The sequence below is a fragment of the Muscardinus avellanarius genome, assembly GCF_963383645.1.
Source record: "Muscardinus avellanarius genome assembly, chromosome: 8".
Taxonomy (NCBI): Eukaryota; Metazoa; Chordata; class Mammalia; order Rodentia; family Gliridae; genus Muscardinus; species Muscardinus avellanarius.
The window spans coordinates 11,668,372-11,683,662 of NC_137794.1; the positions used below are offsets into that span (position 1 = coordinate 11,668,372).

The following is a 15,291-nucleotide window of genomic DNA, read 5'->3' on the forward strand; positions in this document are numbered from 1 at the left end:
AATTATTGCTTCAAGTAAACTTCCTTACTTTCCCCTCCATTTCCTTTCCAACTCTAATACTGTATTTGTATGTTTGATGCTATTTCATAAACCCATTAGAATTTCTTTACTTTTTATCATTCTTATATTTATATCTTTGGATATTTTCAAATGGCCTGTACTTCAGTGTGTTCTTTTTTCTCCTGCCTGATCAAGTTTTGTAGTGAGTCTCTCTAGTAAAGTTTTTAGTTCAGTTATTATATATCTCAATCTCAATATGTATTTGTTTCTTCTTTATATTTTATATCTCTTTGTTGATATTCTCATTTTGTTAATGAATTCTTTAGCTAATAAAAAATCTTCCTAATGGACATATTGAGTTCTTTTCTAGGTAACTCATATATTTATATACTTCTATGTCTTTAGGGCTAGACTCCATAGTTCTTTGTGTCATATTTCCCTCTTTCTGAGTGTATGTTTTAGCTTTATTTTGGGATCCAAACATTTGCTAAAAACAGTCAGGGTAAGACTCATCAATCAGATGACTGGAGAGTCTGAAGGATCATTGTGTCCCTATTCCCTTTATTATTTTTTTTAATGGGATGCAACTTCTTTGGGCCTGTGCATCTTCCTAACTCCCTCACTCCCTCATCTGGTCTCTCTGTGTTGCCCAGGCTAATCTTCAACTCCTGGACTCAATTAATCCTCTCAGCCCAGCCTCCCAAATATCTGGGATTATAAGCATATGTCATTGTGCTAGGCTAGGCTTGCTCATGCAACCAACTTCTCATTTGTCAACTTGCAGTTTAATTTTTCAAAAACTTCTTTCATCTAGTGTCAATTTGTGGTGCTATAAGCGATTTAGTTCTGTAGCCACACTGGTACCACAAACCCTTGTTATCAGCCTCCACTAATTACGTAAATTTTGCTGGTTCCTTAGTGCCCTTAGTCAGTCATGAGAGACAGCAGTCCCTCAGGCAGTCCTTCAAAAACGTCAGAATGCCAGATACATACTCCACCCTTTCTCTTCCTTTGAGGGAGATGCCTCAGGTTGTGAGCCTTTTCCCAAGTATACTTAATTGTGCCAGCCACAGCAAGACACACCCCTCTTTTCTTTGTTCTCAGTGACCCCAGGCATCCAAACTATGGGAAATCTCTCAGCTCTCCACATAAGGCAAAACAGAAGTCAGTCCCTCAGGCAGCTGTGGGAAAACCCTGCATATCAGGTGCACATCCTCCTCTTGTTTCTCTGAGACAGAAGCATGCACTCTTTGATCTGTGCCAACTTGGAGTCTAACCTGGCACGATCAAAGAGAAATTGCTTTTCCCCGTTTCACTGTGGCCATGCTTGGCCTGTGCTCAGCCAGGCTTCTGCAGTATCCCAGCCTGATTGTGCAGGTCTCATAAAAGTCTGCATATTATTGCTAAAGGAGTGCTTCTTTAGGGGTAACGTGAGCTGGAACTGGGATATCCATGTTGCTGAAGATACCCATCTTTGGGTATCTTTAAGGTCTTCCAACTGTCTATGGTTGGCGTCACTCAGTTTCAGAGCCTGTATTTTGATTCTGGTACAAGTGGTTGAAGGTCAGTTTTTAGAAGCCTGCTTGAATGTTCCACATTCTATTGTCTTGACTTTTAGATGATGCAGGAAATGTATATTTTAAAATAATATATGATATTCCCCGACATAATAGTTCAGAGGACAGAACTCTGACTGGGTCTGCCCCCAATTAGCCATGTAACCTTAGCTTTAGCTTCTTTGAGTAAACCTTAGTTTTTCATAAGGTGAGGCTAGAAGTTTGGTCTAGAGGTGTAATTTTATATCTTATGAATGCAAATTATTTTTCTTTTATGGATCTAGCATACCTGATAACTTTTGCCTTGTAGAATATCCAGAAAAGATCAAAATGATTTGTGTTTAATGTGCTGCTGACTCGTGATTTTTCAGCTTTGAAGAGGTTTTTTATTTTAAAATGAGATACAGTGAGAGAAAGAGGAGGCGGAAGAGAGGGGGTTTGGGAAGGATGAGAGTAGACACGCCCTGACTCGGTAGTACATGTGCCAATTTGTCCCCTGCCCCAATAAACTTTGGGCTTCCTCTCCCTTCCTTCCTTGACCTTCATGTACTTTAACTTGGAATGATGCTAAGGACTTCTTTTTTTCCCTCAATCAAAATTACTTGTACTTTGTACTGTTATTTGCTTGAAGATTGCTAGATAATTTGATTATCCCTAATTTGCTAACCATGGCTTGGTACATAGCCCTACCGTACTCAGTTCAATTAGGGTTTTTGTACAAGTCCCAAAGAATAAGGGTAGATACATCAGGAACCATGGCCAAGATGACTAAAATTCTGTGGAGGAGACTAATATTCTAGCTTCTATGATTCCAGAGCAAATAGGTGATGGATTTCTCTACTTTCATATTTGTCTGAATCTCTATTTTTTGTTTCTCCAGTATAAGTATGCATATTCATGAATTCCCAACCACTGAGGGTGATATTTGATGGGTAGGGTAGACTTGGTTAAAATATTTCATGAAATCTTGTAAGTTAGCTAGAGAATCACTCTGTAGTCTCTTTGTAATGAAAACAATCAAATTCTAATCTGAATTGAAGGCAATTTAATATTGTCAGACATGTGTGGTACACTAAAGACATGATGTTTTATTTATTTAGAGATGACACTTTTAAATAAGTGTATTGTGTGTGAAAATTTATGTTTGTAGGGAAAGTAGAATGACTATGGCATAATTCAGAAAATATACACATTAAAGCCTATAAACTTTGGTATCTGTAATTGAATCAAGATGTAGCTATTCAGCCGGAGTGGCGCATGCTTGTAATCCCAGCATTCGGGAGGCTGAGACCTGGAGGATCGTGGTCCACGGACATCCTCAGCTACTTAGTGAGGCCCTCTGCAACTCAGTGAGACCCGGTTTCAAAATAAAGAATAAAAAATAGGGCAGGGGGTGTTCCATCCCCAGACCCGCCAAAAAAAAAAAAAAAAAGATGTAGCTATTCGGTTATTACTGGTTAATTATTACTAAGAAAGATATAAGCATGTAACTTTGTTGTGTGAATATCTCATTAGCTCATTCTACTTTCTCCTCTTTCTCTATGAAATATTATGCATAATAGCTATCACCTATTTACCTATTTTATTTTCATAACCCTTATATCTTTTTCAAGTGTCAATAGGCATTCTACTGAGATAGAAAGTTGGTACAAAAACTTTGGAAAAGTTTTTTCTCTTAATTTTTTATTGGTACATTATATTCATACATCATATCGGGGTAAAAAACTTGTGTGTACATACATGTACACATCACCAATTTAACCCCTACCCAATTCCTATCCCATTCCCTCCCCATTCCTCCTTCCCTTGCTTGGCTTAGTGGTCAGCTTCAATATGTTTAAGTACATTGTGTGTTTTAGGAAATTTCCTTCTTCCCCCCTCCCATCCCCTCATTTAGGTTGTCTTGTTTGCTCCTCTATAGGATTTCCTTTTTCATCTAGAGTTTCTCCTATGACCCATTTCTTTGGAAAAGTTTTTGACACTATAGTGTAAAGCACGCAAGCCTTATGAAGCAACAACTCTTCTAGATATTTTACCTGTGAAAAAATAATTCCATATGTCTATCAAAGAACATGTTGGAGAATGTTTGCAGCAGCTTATTCACAATAGTTAAAAACCAAAAACAACTCAAATGACTTCATATACAAAAACAGATGAATACGACATGATGTAATTCCTACTAGACAGAGAAAAACAGTCTACTGTTCAATAAAGCATGCATGCTTTCAACATTATGTGGAGTAAAAGATCAAATCTTCTGAGAGTGTTTCTTGTAAATGTGAGACCTGCGGTTTTACCGTGGAACAGCCCCGTCTCTGTAGTGAGGCCTGGATTTGGGGCTGACTCCTGACTTTGTCAGCCTCTCTTTCTTGTGGTTGGATCTTTGGCGAAGTGAATACCTCAGGCCTCGGTGATATACCATATTCTAGAAAAATTAAGATCAGTGTGCTATAGAAATAGAGGTTCATATTCATCGAGGTGCTTGGATGTTTGGTTAAAACAAATTAATGGACGAGTCCTATTTCTATAAACCAAAGCCCAAGAAATAAGATGTTTTGTGTTGGAATTGTATATACCTAAGATCTGACAAAAGTTCTGCTAGTTCCAATTAAAAACAAAACAAATGAAGGAAAGAATAAAGTAAAGGAATTTTATACATACTACTATCTGGGTATATGTAAAGGAAATGCAAACACATTACCTTTTCTCCACAGTATTCAAAAAGAGAAAAAAAACTTAACAAAATTTCATCATATATATATATATATATATATATATATGGTACTGGGATTCCTGGAAGCCCTTCTACCTCCAGGCTACACTCCCAGACCTATTTTTACATTTTTATTTGGAAACAGGGTCTCCTAAGCCAGCGCGCATGGCTGGCATCGAACCTGCGCGATCCTCCTGTCTCTGCCTCCCAAGTGTGGGGATTACAAGAATGTGCCATCATGCCCGGCTAATTCTTTAAAATAAAAAAGTTGAATGCCACATTGGCAAACAACACACAGGTTAAAAATTTAAGCCTTTATAATTATATATATATATATATATATATATATATTACTATTTTTAAGACAAAAATGGATTTTCATGTTTTATATTTTCCTGGTCAAAAATAATATAACCTCTTATTACTGAACCAAGGTACTGGTGCCAAAGATGTTTATTCTTTTGGTTTATGCGCAAGTTGTGCTCATGGTTAGTTGGAGCCTAGTGTTCCAATCGACTTAACATTGAGGCAGCATCATAACATCTAAACTTACTGTCCTTCACTGCCAGTCCTGCATCTGGCAGACATCCTCCCCAGATGAAGGACTGTTCACTCCGAGTCCTCCTAGGTTTCAAGGAAGTAAAATTATTTGCTAGTGAAAGAGGATGAGGTCATTCAATCTGCGACAAGAAAAAAAAATCTGTTTGAATGTGGGGCTGCCTTCTTTATTATTTATCTAAGCTTTGGTAAAAGAATTGCTATTTGGATAATTTATTTTGCTATCAATATTGTATTGCCTATAAGGCATAGTTGGATGTATTTGATTTCTGTGTCTAAACACCAGCTATACAGTTTTTATATTTCTCTACATGACAGGATTTAGACAAAACACATTTCTTATGACTCCAGTAAGACTGAGTGACTTGTATCACTAAGCTCTGAGGTTTAACAGAAAAGGAAATATTACTGGATGTCAGAGTTTGAAATAAACAAGATAACCTGTGCTCACGCTCAAGGCATTCCTGTTCAGAAAGGTCTCTGACATACTGGAGTAAAACAAAATTAAACTTCAGGAAACCGTTTGTGAATTTAGTTCTTCAGGGTTCTGTTTTTGTTCTGTTTATTTCTGGCCTTGCTCCCAGCTGTCTTGCTTTACATTAACATGGTCTATCTAAGGTCTACTTATCTGTTGTAGGGGTTATACAAGATCCCAACTGAGTCTCTCTTTGTATTTGATTTCCTTGGGACATAGAAATTATAGAACTTTTTAGAAATTTGTGAACAAATCATTGATTGATTATTTATATTCTGACTTCACACATGTGAGACACTGTTTCCTATAAGGTTTTGGAGATCAGGGTGCTGTGTACAGCATCTTATTATAAAGATGAGCATGTGCTTGCTTTATCTCTGCACTTGTAGGCCAATTGTGGTTGCAAAGCCTTTCAAGTACAGCACCACCTCTGATCCCTGGACAAGCTCTGTGGAGATCCTTGTTCTATTTCATGAGTGAGGATCCAGAGCTTTGTGAGAAGTTAGGAGAGAGCCTCCAGCCTGCTCTTAAGGTTTCTGTCTCAAGTTTGAGCTCTTTGTCCAACACTTTATAACTTCTCTTTTGTATAGCAAATCAAAGTAATAGTTCAAATCTGAATATCCCTATGATATCATATTGAATACTCTTTCTTTTAAGCTGAACTTTCTTTTCCAGTTTTAGATCAAATGCATTTGAAGGGAGATTTGTCTATATACCTTCCTCTACCCAACTCAAACAAACAAACAAACAAACAACCCCGACTGGAAGAGTTTAACTTTATTTGTTGGGCTGTGGCTTGACATTGTGTAATTGGCCATTATTGGGACCACTTATTCCATGCCTGTCTTGTTTTCACATGGAAGTGTGGGAAGGAAGCTTCAGATCAGTGAGGCCGTAAGTGCCTGGTCGTGGATCAGAGCGCCCTCGGGAGTCTTCCTTTGGGTTGGCAGCTCTGTGGAACTGGAGTGTCCTGGCTTCTTCCGTAGCCCCTGGTGAGCTTAGCACACAGGCCTACGCCTAGGAAGAGTGGGGATCCACTCTGCCCTACATTGCTGGGTGGGTGGGGTTCACCACCATCTGCAGCTTCATCTAACCCAGGTTTTCGGTTCATCTCATTTCTTTCCCTCCTTGGTACTCAGCTCCAAGCTGCCTGAGAGGATAAGGATGTAATTGATCATGCCCCTTCAAAACACAGCATGTGAAAGATCTGAAGAGAAAAATAACCATTGCTTCCCAGGAATACATCCAATTTTACTTATGTCAAACCTTTATTTTATTTCCCATACTCTGTGGAACAGGTTATAACTGTACTTTGGGGGCTAGTAAAATCTATATCATTACTTTTTATTGTGCTATAAATGTCCTACCTTTCCCTACCTTTAGTGTTACAGAAGAGGGTGATTCACTTAAAGTATGTTTAGTGGAGTTTATTCTTGTTTTATTCTTTTAGCTGTTCTATAAAACATAAACAGGCATGCTCACTGTATACATTATGTAAAGGCCTTGGGGAAGTCTGAAACCACTGTAACATTTCCACGGCACGACAGCTTAATAGCACGTCAGCCATAAAGTTTTTCCAACATAGTTTTTCAGAGAACTATAAAGTATATCAATATTTTATGATTTATGTAGCTAATTCTCTGTGTGTAATGTTAGTGATTTTTAAAGGAACTATTCCTTACCTATTTATAAATATGATTGATATATTAATAATCAGAGTTGAAATAATGGGTCATTTGAAAAACTTCCATGTGTAAATAAGACCCAGGTTAAGTTTTTTCTTTTTTCCAGAGTGAAAGAACTAATGATACTTGAGTTGTAGGATGACAAAGTGCTTCAACTGGAAGAACTTCAAGAACAAGTATCAAATGCTGGTGGTACAAGAAGAGAATCTTAGAGTTCATGGTCTAGATCTAGGACATTGAGGAACATTGTCCAGGGTCACATGACTAAATTAATAGCAAGTCCTGAATGGGAATCATAAATCCTTTTCCAGTGTTCTCCTGCCTCTCAGCTATTATGTTGCTTTATATTACAACCTTAAGTGTGATGCTGTCCTTAAAATAATCCATCAAGTTTTCCTCTTCTATTTTTGGAGGGCCTCACTAAGTAGCTGAGGCTAGCTGCCAACCTGCAATCCTCCTGTCTAAGCCTGGGATTATAAGCGTGTGCCACCACGCCCAGCTCCTTGGAGTAGTTCACAATTAACCCACATTTACTACTTTTCCTTTGTAGAATCTGTTTGTCCAACACGAATTCCTGTGGCAGCTCGTGATGAGAAGGGATTTGATATTCTTCTGGGTTTAGGTGTAAAGAAAAAAGTTAAGAAAAGAATCCAGCTTTCACCAACGAAGTTAAAAGGCTATGAAGTAACATCAAAAATTGATTTATCAGAATTGACAAGGTAAGAATTATGTGTTGATACAACTTTTTAAAAAATATATCTGTTTGCAGGGATATTGAAAATTCTTCAAGCTCATACATATTCTTTTCTTTTTAGCAATGTTTTCCCGGAAGGCCTTCCTCCATCATATGTATTTGTTTCCACTCAGAGATTTAAGGTGAAGAAAATGTGGGATTTATGGAGAATATTAACCATGGATGGAAGGCCACAGATAGCAGTTACCCTAAATGGTGTGGACAAAACCTTATCATTCACCACAACCAGTGTCATTAATGGCTCCCAGGTGGCCACCTTTGCTGACCCTCAAGTCAAGGTAAAGAAGCCTTGGTATGATTGGTATTCATAACCATGGGAAACACCATTAGGTATGTGTGTGTTGCCTGTGAGAGAGTTATAATGTTAACATGACTAAAAGATGTTGAATTCATATTTTAATGTTTATTTATGAAAAGCAACAGAGAAAGGAGATTTGTTTTTTAATCAGTATAAGGACAAAGAGTCAGGAGAATGATCATCTTTTGAGTGCCAGGCACATTTAAAGATAATAAACATCGGATGAAGAAAATATTGCTCCCATTTTTTCAGACGAAAAGCAAAACAAAACAAAGAAAAACCTTATGTTCAAGGTCAAGTTCCCTTTCAAAGCAAAACAGCTTGTAAATGCTGGCATCAAGAATTGATTTAGCCAGACATGGTGGCATACACCTTAATCCCATTACTTGGGAGACTGAGATAGGAAGATTACAGGTTTATAGCCAGCCTCAGCAGCTTAGTGAGTCCCTCTTCAACTTAGTGAGATTCTGTTTCAAAATAAAAAATAAAATATGGCTGAGGATGTACCTCAGAGGTAGAAAAGCTCTGGGTTCAGTCCTCACTACTCCCCCAGAATTTCTGATTCAAATCTACTTGATTTCAAAGTCATGTAGAGCTATTTTACACTGCTATATCTTATGAGCTACTGAGATAAAGATCCATCTATTAAAGCATTAAGTATCAGATAATAATGGATACAGAATTTAACTTAATTAGGAATATATTTTATTTCCCAAAAACATATATATAATAAAATAAAATAAAATAGTTTATTTTCTAAGCCATGTGTTCAAATAAAGATGCAGTGATATAATCAATTAAGTTTTACTCATTATTATAATTATGATAACCTAAAAGTACATTTTATATAATTTAGGACATATGCATGATTGTATGTGAAAATTATGTGTTTATGCAATTTATTCATTCAGTAAGCATATTCAGTTTAAAAAATTGTGGTCTTCTATCTTTATTAAAAACCAATGTGCTGGGACCAGTGGTGCAGGTCTGTACTCTCAGTACTTGGAAGGCTAAAACAGAAGGATTGTAGGTTCTAGGCCAGCCTCAGTAATTTGGCAAGATCTTGTTTCCAGAAAGAGAGAGTCTGAGGGTGTGGCTTAAACATAGAATGCCCCAGGGTTCAATCTCTGGTACCAAAAAAGTCCTTACTCCCCCCCCCCAAAAGCAAAATAAAAAATCCCAAGTGATAGGTTCTTTAAGAGAAAGCAAATAATAAACTAAGTATAAATAAGGAGTTTATTTATAATGGAATACTCAATGACTTGTATCAAATAGAAGTATAAAGTGTGAGTGGAGTGTTGGGGGGAAAACAGATTCTGGCACAAAATGTGGGAAAATCTTGATAAACAAGATGGTTTTTGAATTTGTTTTTGAAGGATATATAGGATTTGGATGGAGAAAGATATGAGTACACTAAGTCAATGGTTTAGAATTGAGTAGTTATGTGTGTAGTAAAATGAAAGGTTTTTATTTAGAGAATGGCAAATGATGCCCCATGTATTTGGAGCATCAGATACATGGAAAAAAAGGGTAGTAAGATAGAAGCCCAGTTTTCAAGGAGCCGTACAGATGGGTCTGGATTTTATTCAGTGGCTGGCAGGGAGAGTGTTATAAGAAGCTCTTGCTTATAGATGATAGATGTGTTTTGGTCAAAGCAATCCCTTCTCCTCTTTCTTCCATAAACATTTTTTCCCCAAATTTATCCTGTTATCCTTCCAGATACTAGGGAGGCACAAATGGATAAGATGGAATGTCTCCCCTAGCAAAACATGAGTGAGAGGGATGAATTCTAATGGAGATGTGAAAGATGGATTGGAGAGGGAATGGCCACAGATAGAAATATGTTTGAAAACGAAGCAAGATACCTGCAAGCCTAAAATTAGAGCAGTAACCTGGAAATGGAGAAGTGAATGGGAGCTGTGTTAAAGAGATTATATTTGATGTAACTGCACCTGTGGCTTATTATTACAATGCAGGAAGACAAACTTACATTTTTAGAAAAGGAGAATGTTATTAGCCAAGAAAAATAGGGAGAGAGAAAAGATGTGTGGGTGTAGTTCAACTTCATTATGTGTTCTGCTCAGTTGGTTTGGGGGCACCCTTACAAGATTTTTCTATCTCAGAATTATAGGGTACATGTATAGGAGAGAGGTCCAGGCTACTGATGTAGATATGGGAGTTATTACACAGAAGTCATCATTGACATGTAGGAATGGATGAGATTGTCGAAGGTCAGAGTGAAAAATTCCAAGGACAGATCGTTGAGGGATGCCCTCATTATAGGGCAGGTTGAGCCCTCAGATAGGGAGAGGAGCCCTCAGAGACGTAGAGAATAAGCAATAGTAGGAGGTGCTCAAGATAGTTTATATTATAGCAGTCAATTGAGAATATCAAGAAAGGTGGACTAGTCATGGGGTCCAGAGTTACAAAGAAGTAAGTAAGACGAGGGTTAAGAGAAGCCATTTAGATTCAGAGGTTAGGGGCTCATTTGCAATTTCGGGGAAGTTGCTGCAGTAAACTGCTTGACAAAACTACTTCGGGATATCAAATAAGAACTTAGATAGAAATTAATAAGAATCAGTGGCTAGCATAGGAGGCCCAGTTAGGTTTGGAAAATTAGTATATAATCTGTGTGGTTCAGATTTTTGTTGCAATGGTTGGGAGCAATGGAGTAGGAAGACAGTAAAAGGGTGTTAGAGACTTTGTGTATGAATCGTCTACATTTTCTTCCCCTAGGTATTATTTGATGAAGGCTGGCATCAGATTCGTCTCTTGGTCACAGAGCAAGATGTAACTCTGTTTATTGATGATCAGCAAATTGACAATAAGCCCTTGCATCCAGCTTTAGGGATCTTCATCAGTGGGCAAACACAAATTGGAAAATATTCTGGAAAAGAAGAAACTGTTCAGGTGGATAAATAATGATTTGCTTTTTGTAGTGTATAAAATAAAACTTTGGTTGTCTTTTGTAGTAGTATTTACTATGATAACTGTTAAACTTAATGATGAATTCTCTTAAGATACTTTTATTAAAAATGTGGTCAGTTCATGGGTGAAACAGTATGTGTGTAGCAAAATGCAAAATTAGACTTGATGTGTTTTACAAGAATACTTGGAAAAATGTTCTTCTGAGTAGAGGGAGAATTCTAGGAAACATTAATTTCACATCTCCCAGGAGAAACGTAGCTTAAATAATGTATTTGGAAAGCGTAATATGGTTAGGGCTGTGAGGACTATAAAAAAAAATCTCTTTGCAGCTGTGAGGGTAAAATTAGATTAATGTGTTTCATGGTTTTTCACTAACAAAACTGTTACTTAGAAATACAGTGATTGTGGTACTTTCACCTCATACCTTACAAAGTTTTATTTTGACTTTTTGACATCTATTTAGAAAACATGTGTTTAGGTTGAATAGCGTGTGTGTAAAAGCCATTCCAGAAAAATCTTTCATTTAAAAAGATCTGTCCCCCTACTCTGTTTCTATTAGGGGAAGACTCTGTCACATTCAAATGTGTGATTACATCCATGGTCACCGTGTGTTAATGCTACATGTCAAACTGCAGTAAATATTTAAACCACCACAGGTGCTGAGCCTATGCATTACATATCTTTTATTCAAGAGACTCAATCTCTAAGCCCACATGGCTTCTTAACTCTACCCTGTATGATCAGGGATGCTGCAGAGATTTAGGATAAACACAGGAAACCTGTGGAATCTTTTAAGTGTCCCAGGAAAAGCTCTGCAGACTTGCTCTTAATGTAGGAATGCTGAACACTTTCCCCAGGTTCCTGAAGAAAATCAGAGCTCTGTTCTTGATGCAAGGGACATTTTTGATGGGAGCTATGTCGCATTACATCTTCACATGTTTGGCATTCAAGTTTTATATTTTAATTGTTTTAGCTAAATGTTGTGATCTAAACCTTACAAAATGACTTAGCCATAGTACTTGTGTCTGCATATCTGAGTCGCTCTTATGAAACAGCTTGAGCCTCAACTTTAACCAGACTGGGTTTGTGTTCCTAGTTTGACGTCCAAAAGCTGCGAATCTACTGTGACCCAGAACAGAACAACCGGGAGACAGCCTGTGAGATTCCTGGATTTGTAAGTAGGAGGCATAGTCTTTCTCCCAAGTGTTCTTTAGTACATTCAAAGTAATAAATAAAAAATATAGTATCTGTCTTATTTAATATATAGAGCTACTTTGTTATTGTTACCAGACATAAAGTTACACAGAGCAGAATATATTTTGAAATTCACAACTAAAATAAAGTTAAATGGAAAACTGTGCAAATGTGAATGAATTAACACAGGTTAAAAAAAAATGTTGTTTTCCACACCACTCTGATTGTGCTAACCTCAATGCTCCGGTGAAGAGTTTTGGGCCTGCTCCAAGACACCAGGTGCTGTCCATCAGTGTGTGAAATGTACTTCTGTACTTAATTAAACATAGACCCTAACACCCAAAATGCTCAGTTAGGAAGAGTAGGGAATTATTTTCCTATTCACTAGCATTTTTTTCTGAAACTCTAATGGTTTTCTTTTTGTTACTATTAATGAGGTAAGGTTTTATTATGGTTCTACAGTATGAGGAACTTTACTATTTAGCCATTTTCATTATTGTATTGGGAGGAAAATTATTTTAAGCCAAAGTGTTATAGCATATAGAGATAGATGATTGTGTGTGTGTGTGTGTGTGCACGTGTGATCAAGTCCATTTCCCCTGGGAAAATTATTTGGTTATTTTAATGGGATTAAGTAGAATATTGGAAAACTGTTTGATAATGTGGATTCCCAGTGGTGTTTGAACTGTCCATTATCCTTTAAATTTGTATAGTCACACTATTATCACTTTCCTATCAAGTCAAATAACTTATGAATCCACAAGTTCAGAAACTTGGGGACATAGGACAGCATATTTTATGATCTGTAATCCTAAATCTGTAATAAAATCAAACATGATACCTTCTAGAAATGACTCATCCTGGATAATTGTTTAAATATTGTAGCTTGTAGTTTAGATACATATAACTTGGCATATAAATCTCTCCTAGAAGTACTAGAAATCTTTGTACTTGATAGTCTACTGTACAGCCGCCTTCTTCATCTTCTTCTTCTTCTTCTTCTTCTTCTTCTTCTTCTTCTTCTTCTTCTTCTTCTTCTTCTTCTTCTCCTCCTCCTCCTCCTCCTCCTCCTCCTCCTCCTCCTCTCCTCTCCTCCTCCTCCTCCTCCTCCTCCTCGTCCGTTCGTCGTCGTCCGTCGTCTTCTTCTTCTTCTTCTTCTTCTTCTTCTTCTTCTTCTTCTTCTTCTTCTCTTCTTCTTCTTCTTCTTCTTCTTCGTGAGGTTTGAACCCAGTGACATTGTACCACCTCTGAGCTATACCCCTAGCCCTATTTTATTTTTTTTATTTTTAAACAGGGCCTCATCAAGTTGCTAAGGCTGGTCTCAAACCTATGATTCTCTTGTCCCAGGCTCCCAAGTACTGGGATTACAAGCTTATGACACCATGCTTAGCTCATACTTTATTTATTGATGTGTTTGCATTGACTTAAGATATTTACCATTACCTTCCCATATAATAAAAAGCATTGCAGCTTTTAAGTTATCAATCCCCTTTTTTCATTTTCTACCTCCATTCTTCCTCCCAACTGTGACTTCACGCGGCTTGTGTACCTTCTGCACTGTCATTACCACCTACTCATTTTCGAATCTAACTTGTTACTGTTTGGAAAGATGATACTAACTTATAAAACAAAGTGGGGTGGGAACTGGGAAAGGGCTCACAAAGTACTGTGTGCATATATGGCTCTGTCATCCTGAACCTCATCAAGGTGTATGAATACACTGCATCAATTAAATAAAAAACAACAATAGCTGGGTGCTACCAAGTAAGAAACGGAGCAGCTCTGCAAAAGTAAAATGCATAAAGATTTAATGTACTTTACCGTTTGTGACTTTCTCAGAAGTGTTTTGGCTCCTTTTATGTCTGGTTTTTAGACAACTTCCAGGTAGTAAAACAGTGCATATAAATCTCACCTGAAGAATATTTTGGTTTTGTGTGGCTGTTATATCAGGCAGCCTTGATGTTTTAATATTTTGCCTTTCATTCTTTACTTTCTTTCTTTTCTTTTTTAATCATGCACATACATAGTAGTAACGTGTCTACCTAAGTATTTTTTAGAATAGGTGCAAGCAAATATTTTACTCTTGTTAGATTTGATTCTTCATGTATATCTCATCTGGACAGTAAGCTATCTGTTATTTAGAAATTTAATTAAAATATATTTTAAAACATGTGTGTTATTTTTCTTTCAGAATGGAGAGGTAGGCTTGGATACTATTATTCTCCTTAAGGTAATATTTGCACTGTGGGACCATTTAGCTGCATCTCACCAGCTGTAAGTATGTTAGACAAATAGAACCCATTTTTATGTAATTTGATTATATTTAGTATTCATAGGCTTTTGATTTATAATTTCTTATCAGATTATGCTAAATTAAATTGGATATCAACAGTAAGATATCTTTACCATTTTACACAAACATATATACATATCCAGGTGTTTATATACATGTGTGTTGACATATGTCTTTCCATGTTTGTTATTTCTGTTTTTGTCTTTGTAGTGTCTTAATGGCCCCAGTGATGTAGGTTCAACACCAGCTCCTTGTATCTGCCCTCCAGGAAAACCAGGACTACAAGGTCCCAAAGTGAGTAATATTTAACATAATATTTTTGTTAAAACATACAAACAACAACAACTGCTCAAATGTACAAAATTCTTTTTTCTTTTACTAGCTCTACATTTTTATTTTACGCTTTTTTATTGGTGCAGTATAGTCTCACATCATAACGTAGATCATGTTGACAATGACATATGTTCACACAGGTGCCCCTCTCCTGATACCTGAGTGTCCAGGGTCACATTCACATGTATACACATAGTTGCAGGTAGGATTTCCATTAATGAGCCTCAGCCTTCTTCCTCCCCTCCCCTTCCTCTCTGGCTCCACTGAGGAGCTCCTACACTGTCTGGAGTCCCTCTGGTATCCTTATACTCCCTAGTTTGAGCATATTAGAGAAAACACATGTCCCTTCTCTTTCTGTGCTTGGCTGATCTCACTTAACATAATGTTCTCCAGGTCTTTGCATCTTCTTGCTAATGACATAATTTTGTTCTTATTTATTGCTTAGTAGAATTCCATTGTGTATATTTCCCATAATTTTATAATCCATTCATCTGTTGATGGACA

General features: G+C 37.0%; 1 protein-coding gene across 2 annotated transcripts in view; it reads left to right on the top strand.

Annotated features, from left to right (window-relative positions):
- The window catches only part of COL21A1 (collagen type XXI alpha 1 chain), a gene marked incomplete at both ends in the record, with an annotated part of 106,342 nt that overhangs the window by 13,691 nt on the left and 77,360 nt on the right, over positions 1-15,291 (top strand). The window contains 6 exons of one of the 2 annotated variants that reach the window (XM_080699801.1): positions 7,538-7,706; positions 7,803-8,019; positions 10,776-10,949; positions 12,064-12,141; positions 14,353-14,361; positions 14,665-14,748. In XM_080699801.1, coding sequence (XP_080555927.1) covers positions 7,538-7,706; positions 7,803-8,019; positions 10,776-10,949; positions 12,064-12,141; positions 14,353-14,361; positions 14,665-14,748 — 731 coding nt within the window. The remainder of the gene's footprint in view (positions 1-7,537; positions 7,707-7,802; positions 8,020-10,775; positions 10,950-12,063; positions 12,142-14,352; positions 14,362-14,664; positions 14,749-15,291) is intronic. The other variant, XM_080699802.1, reaches the window with a different exon arrangement.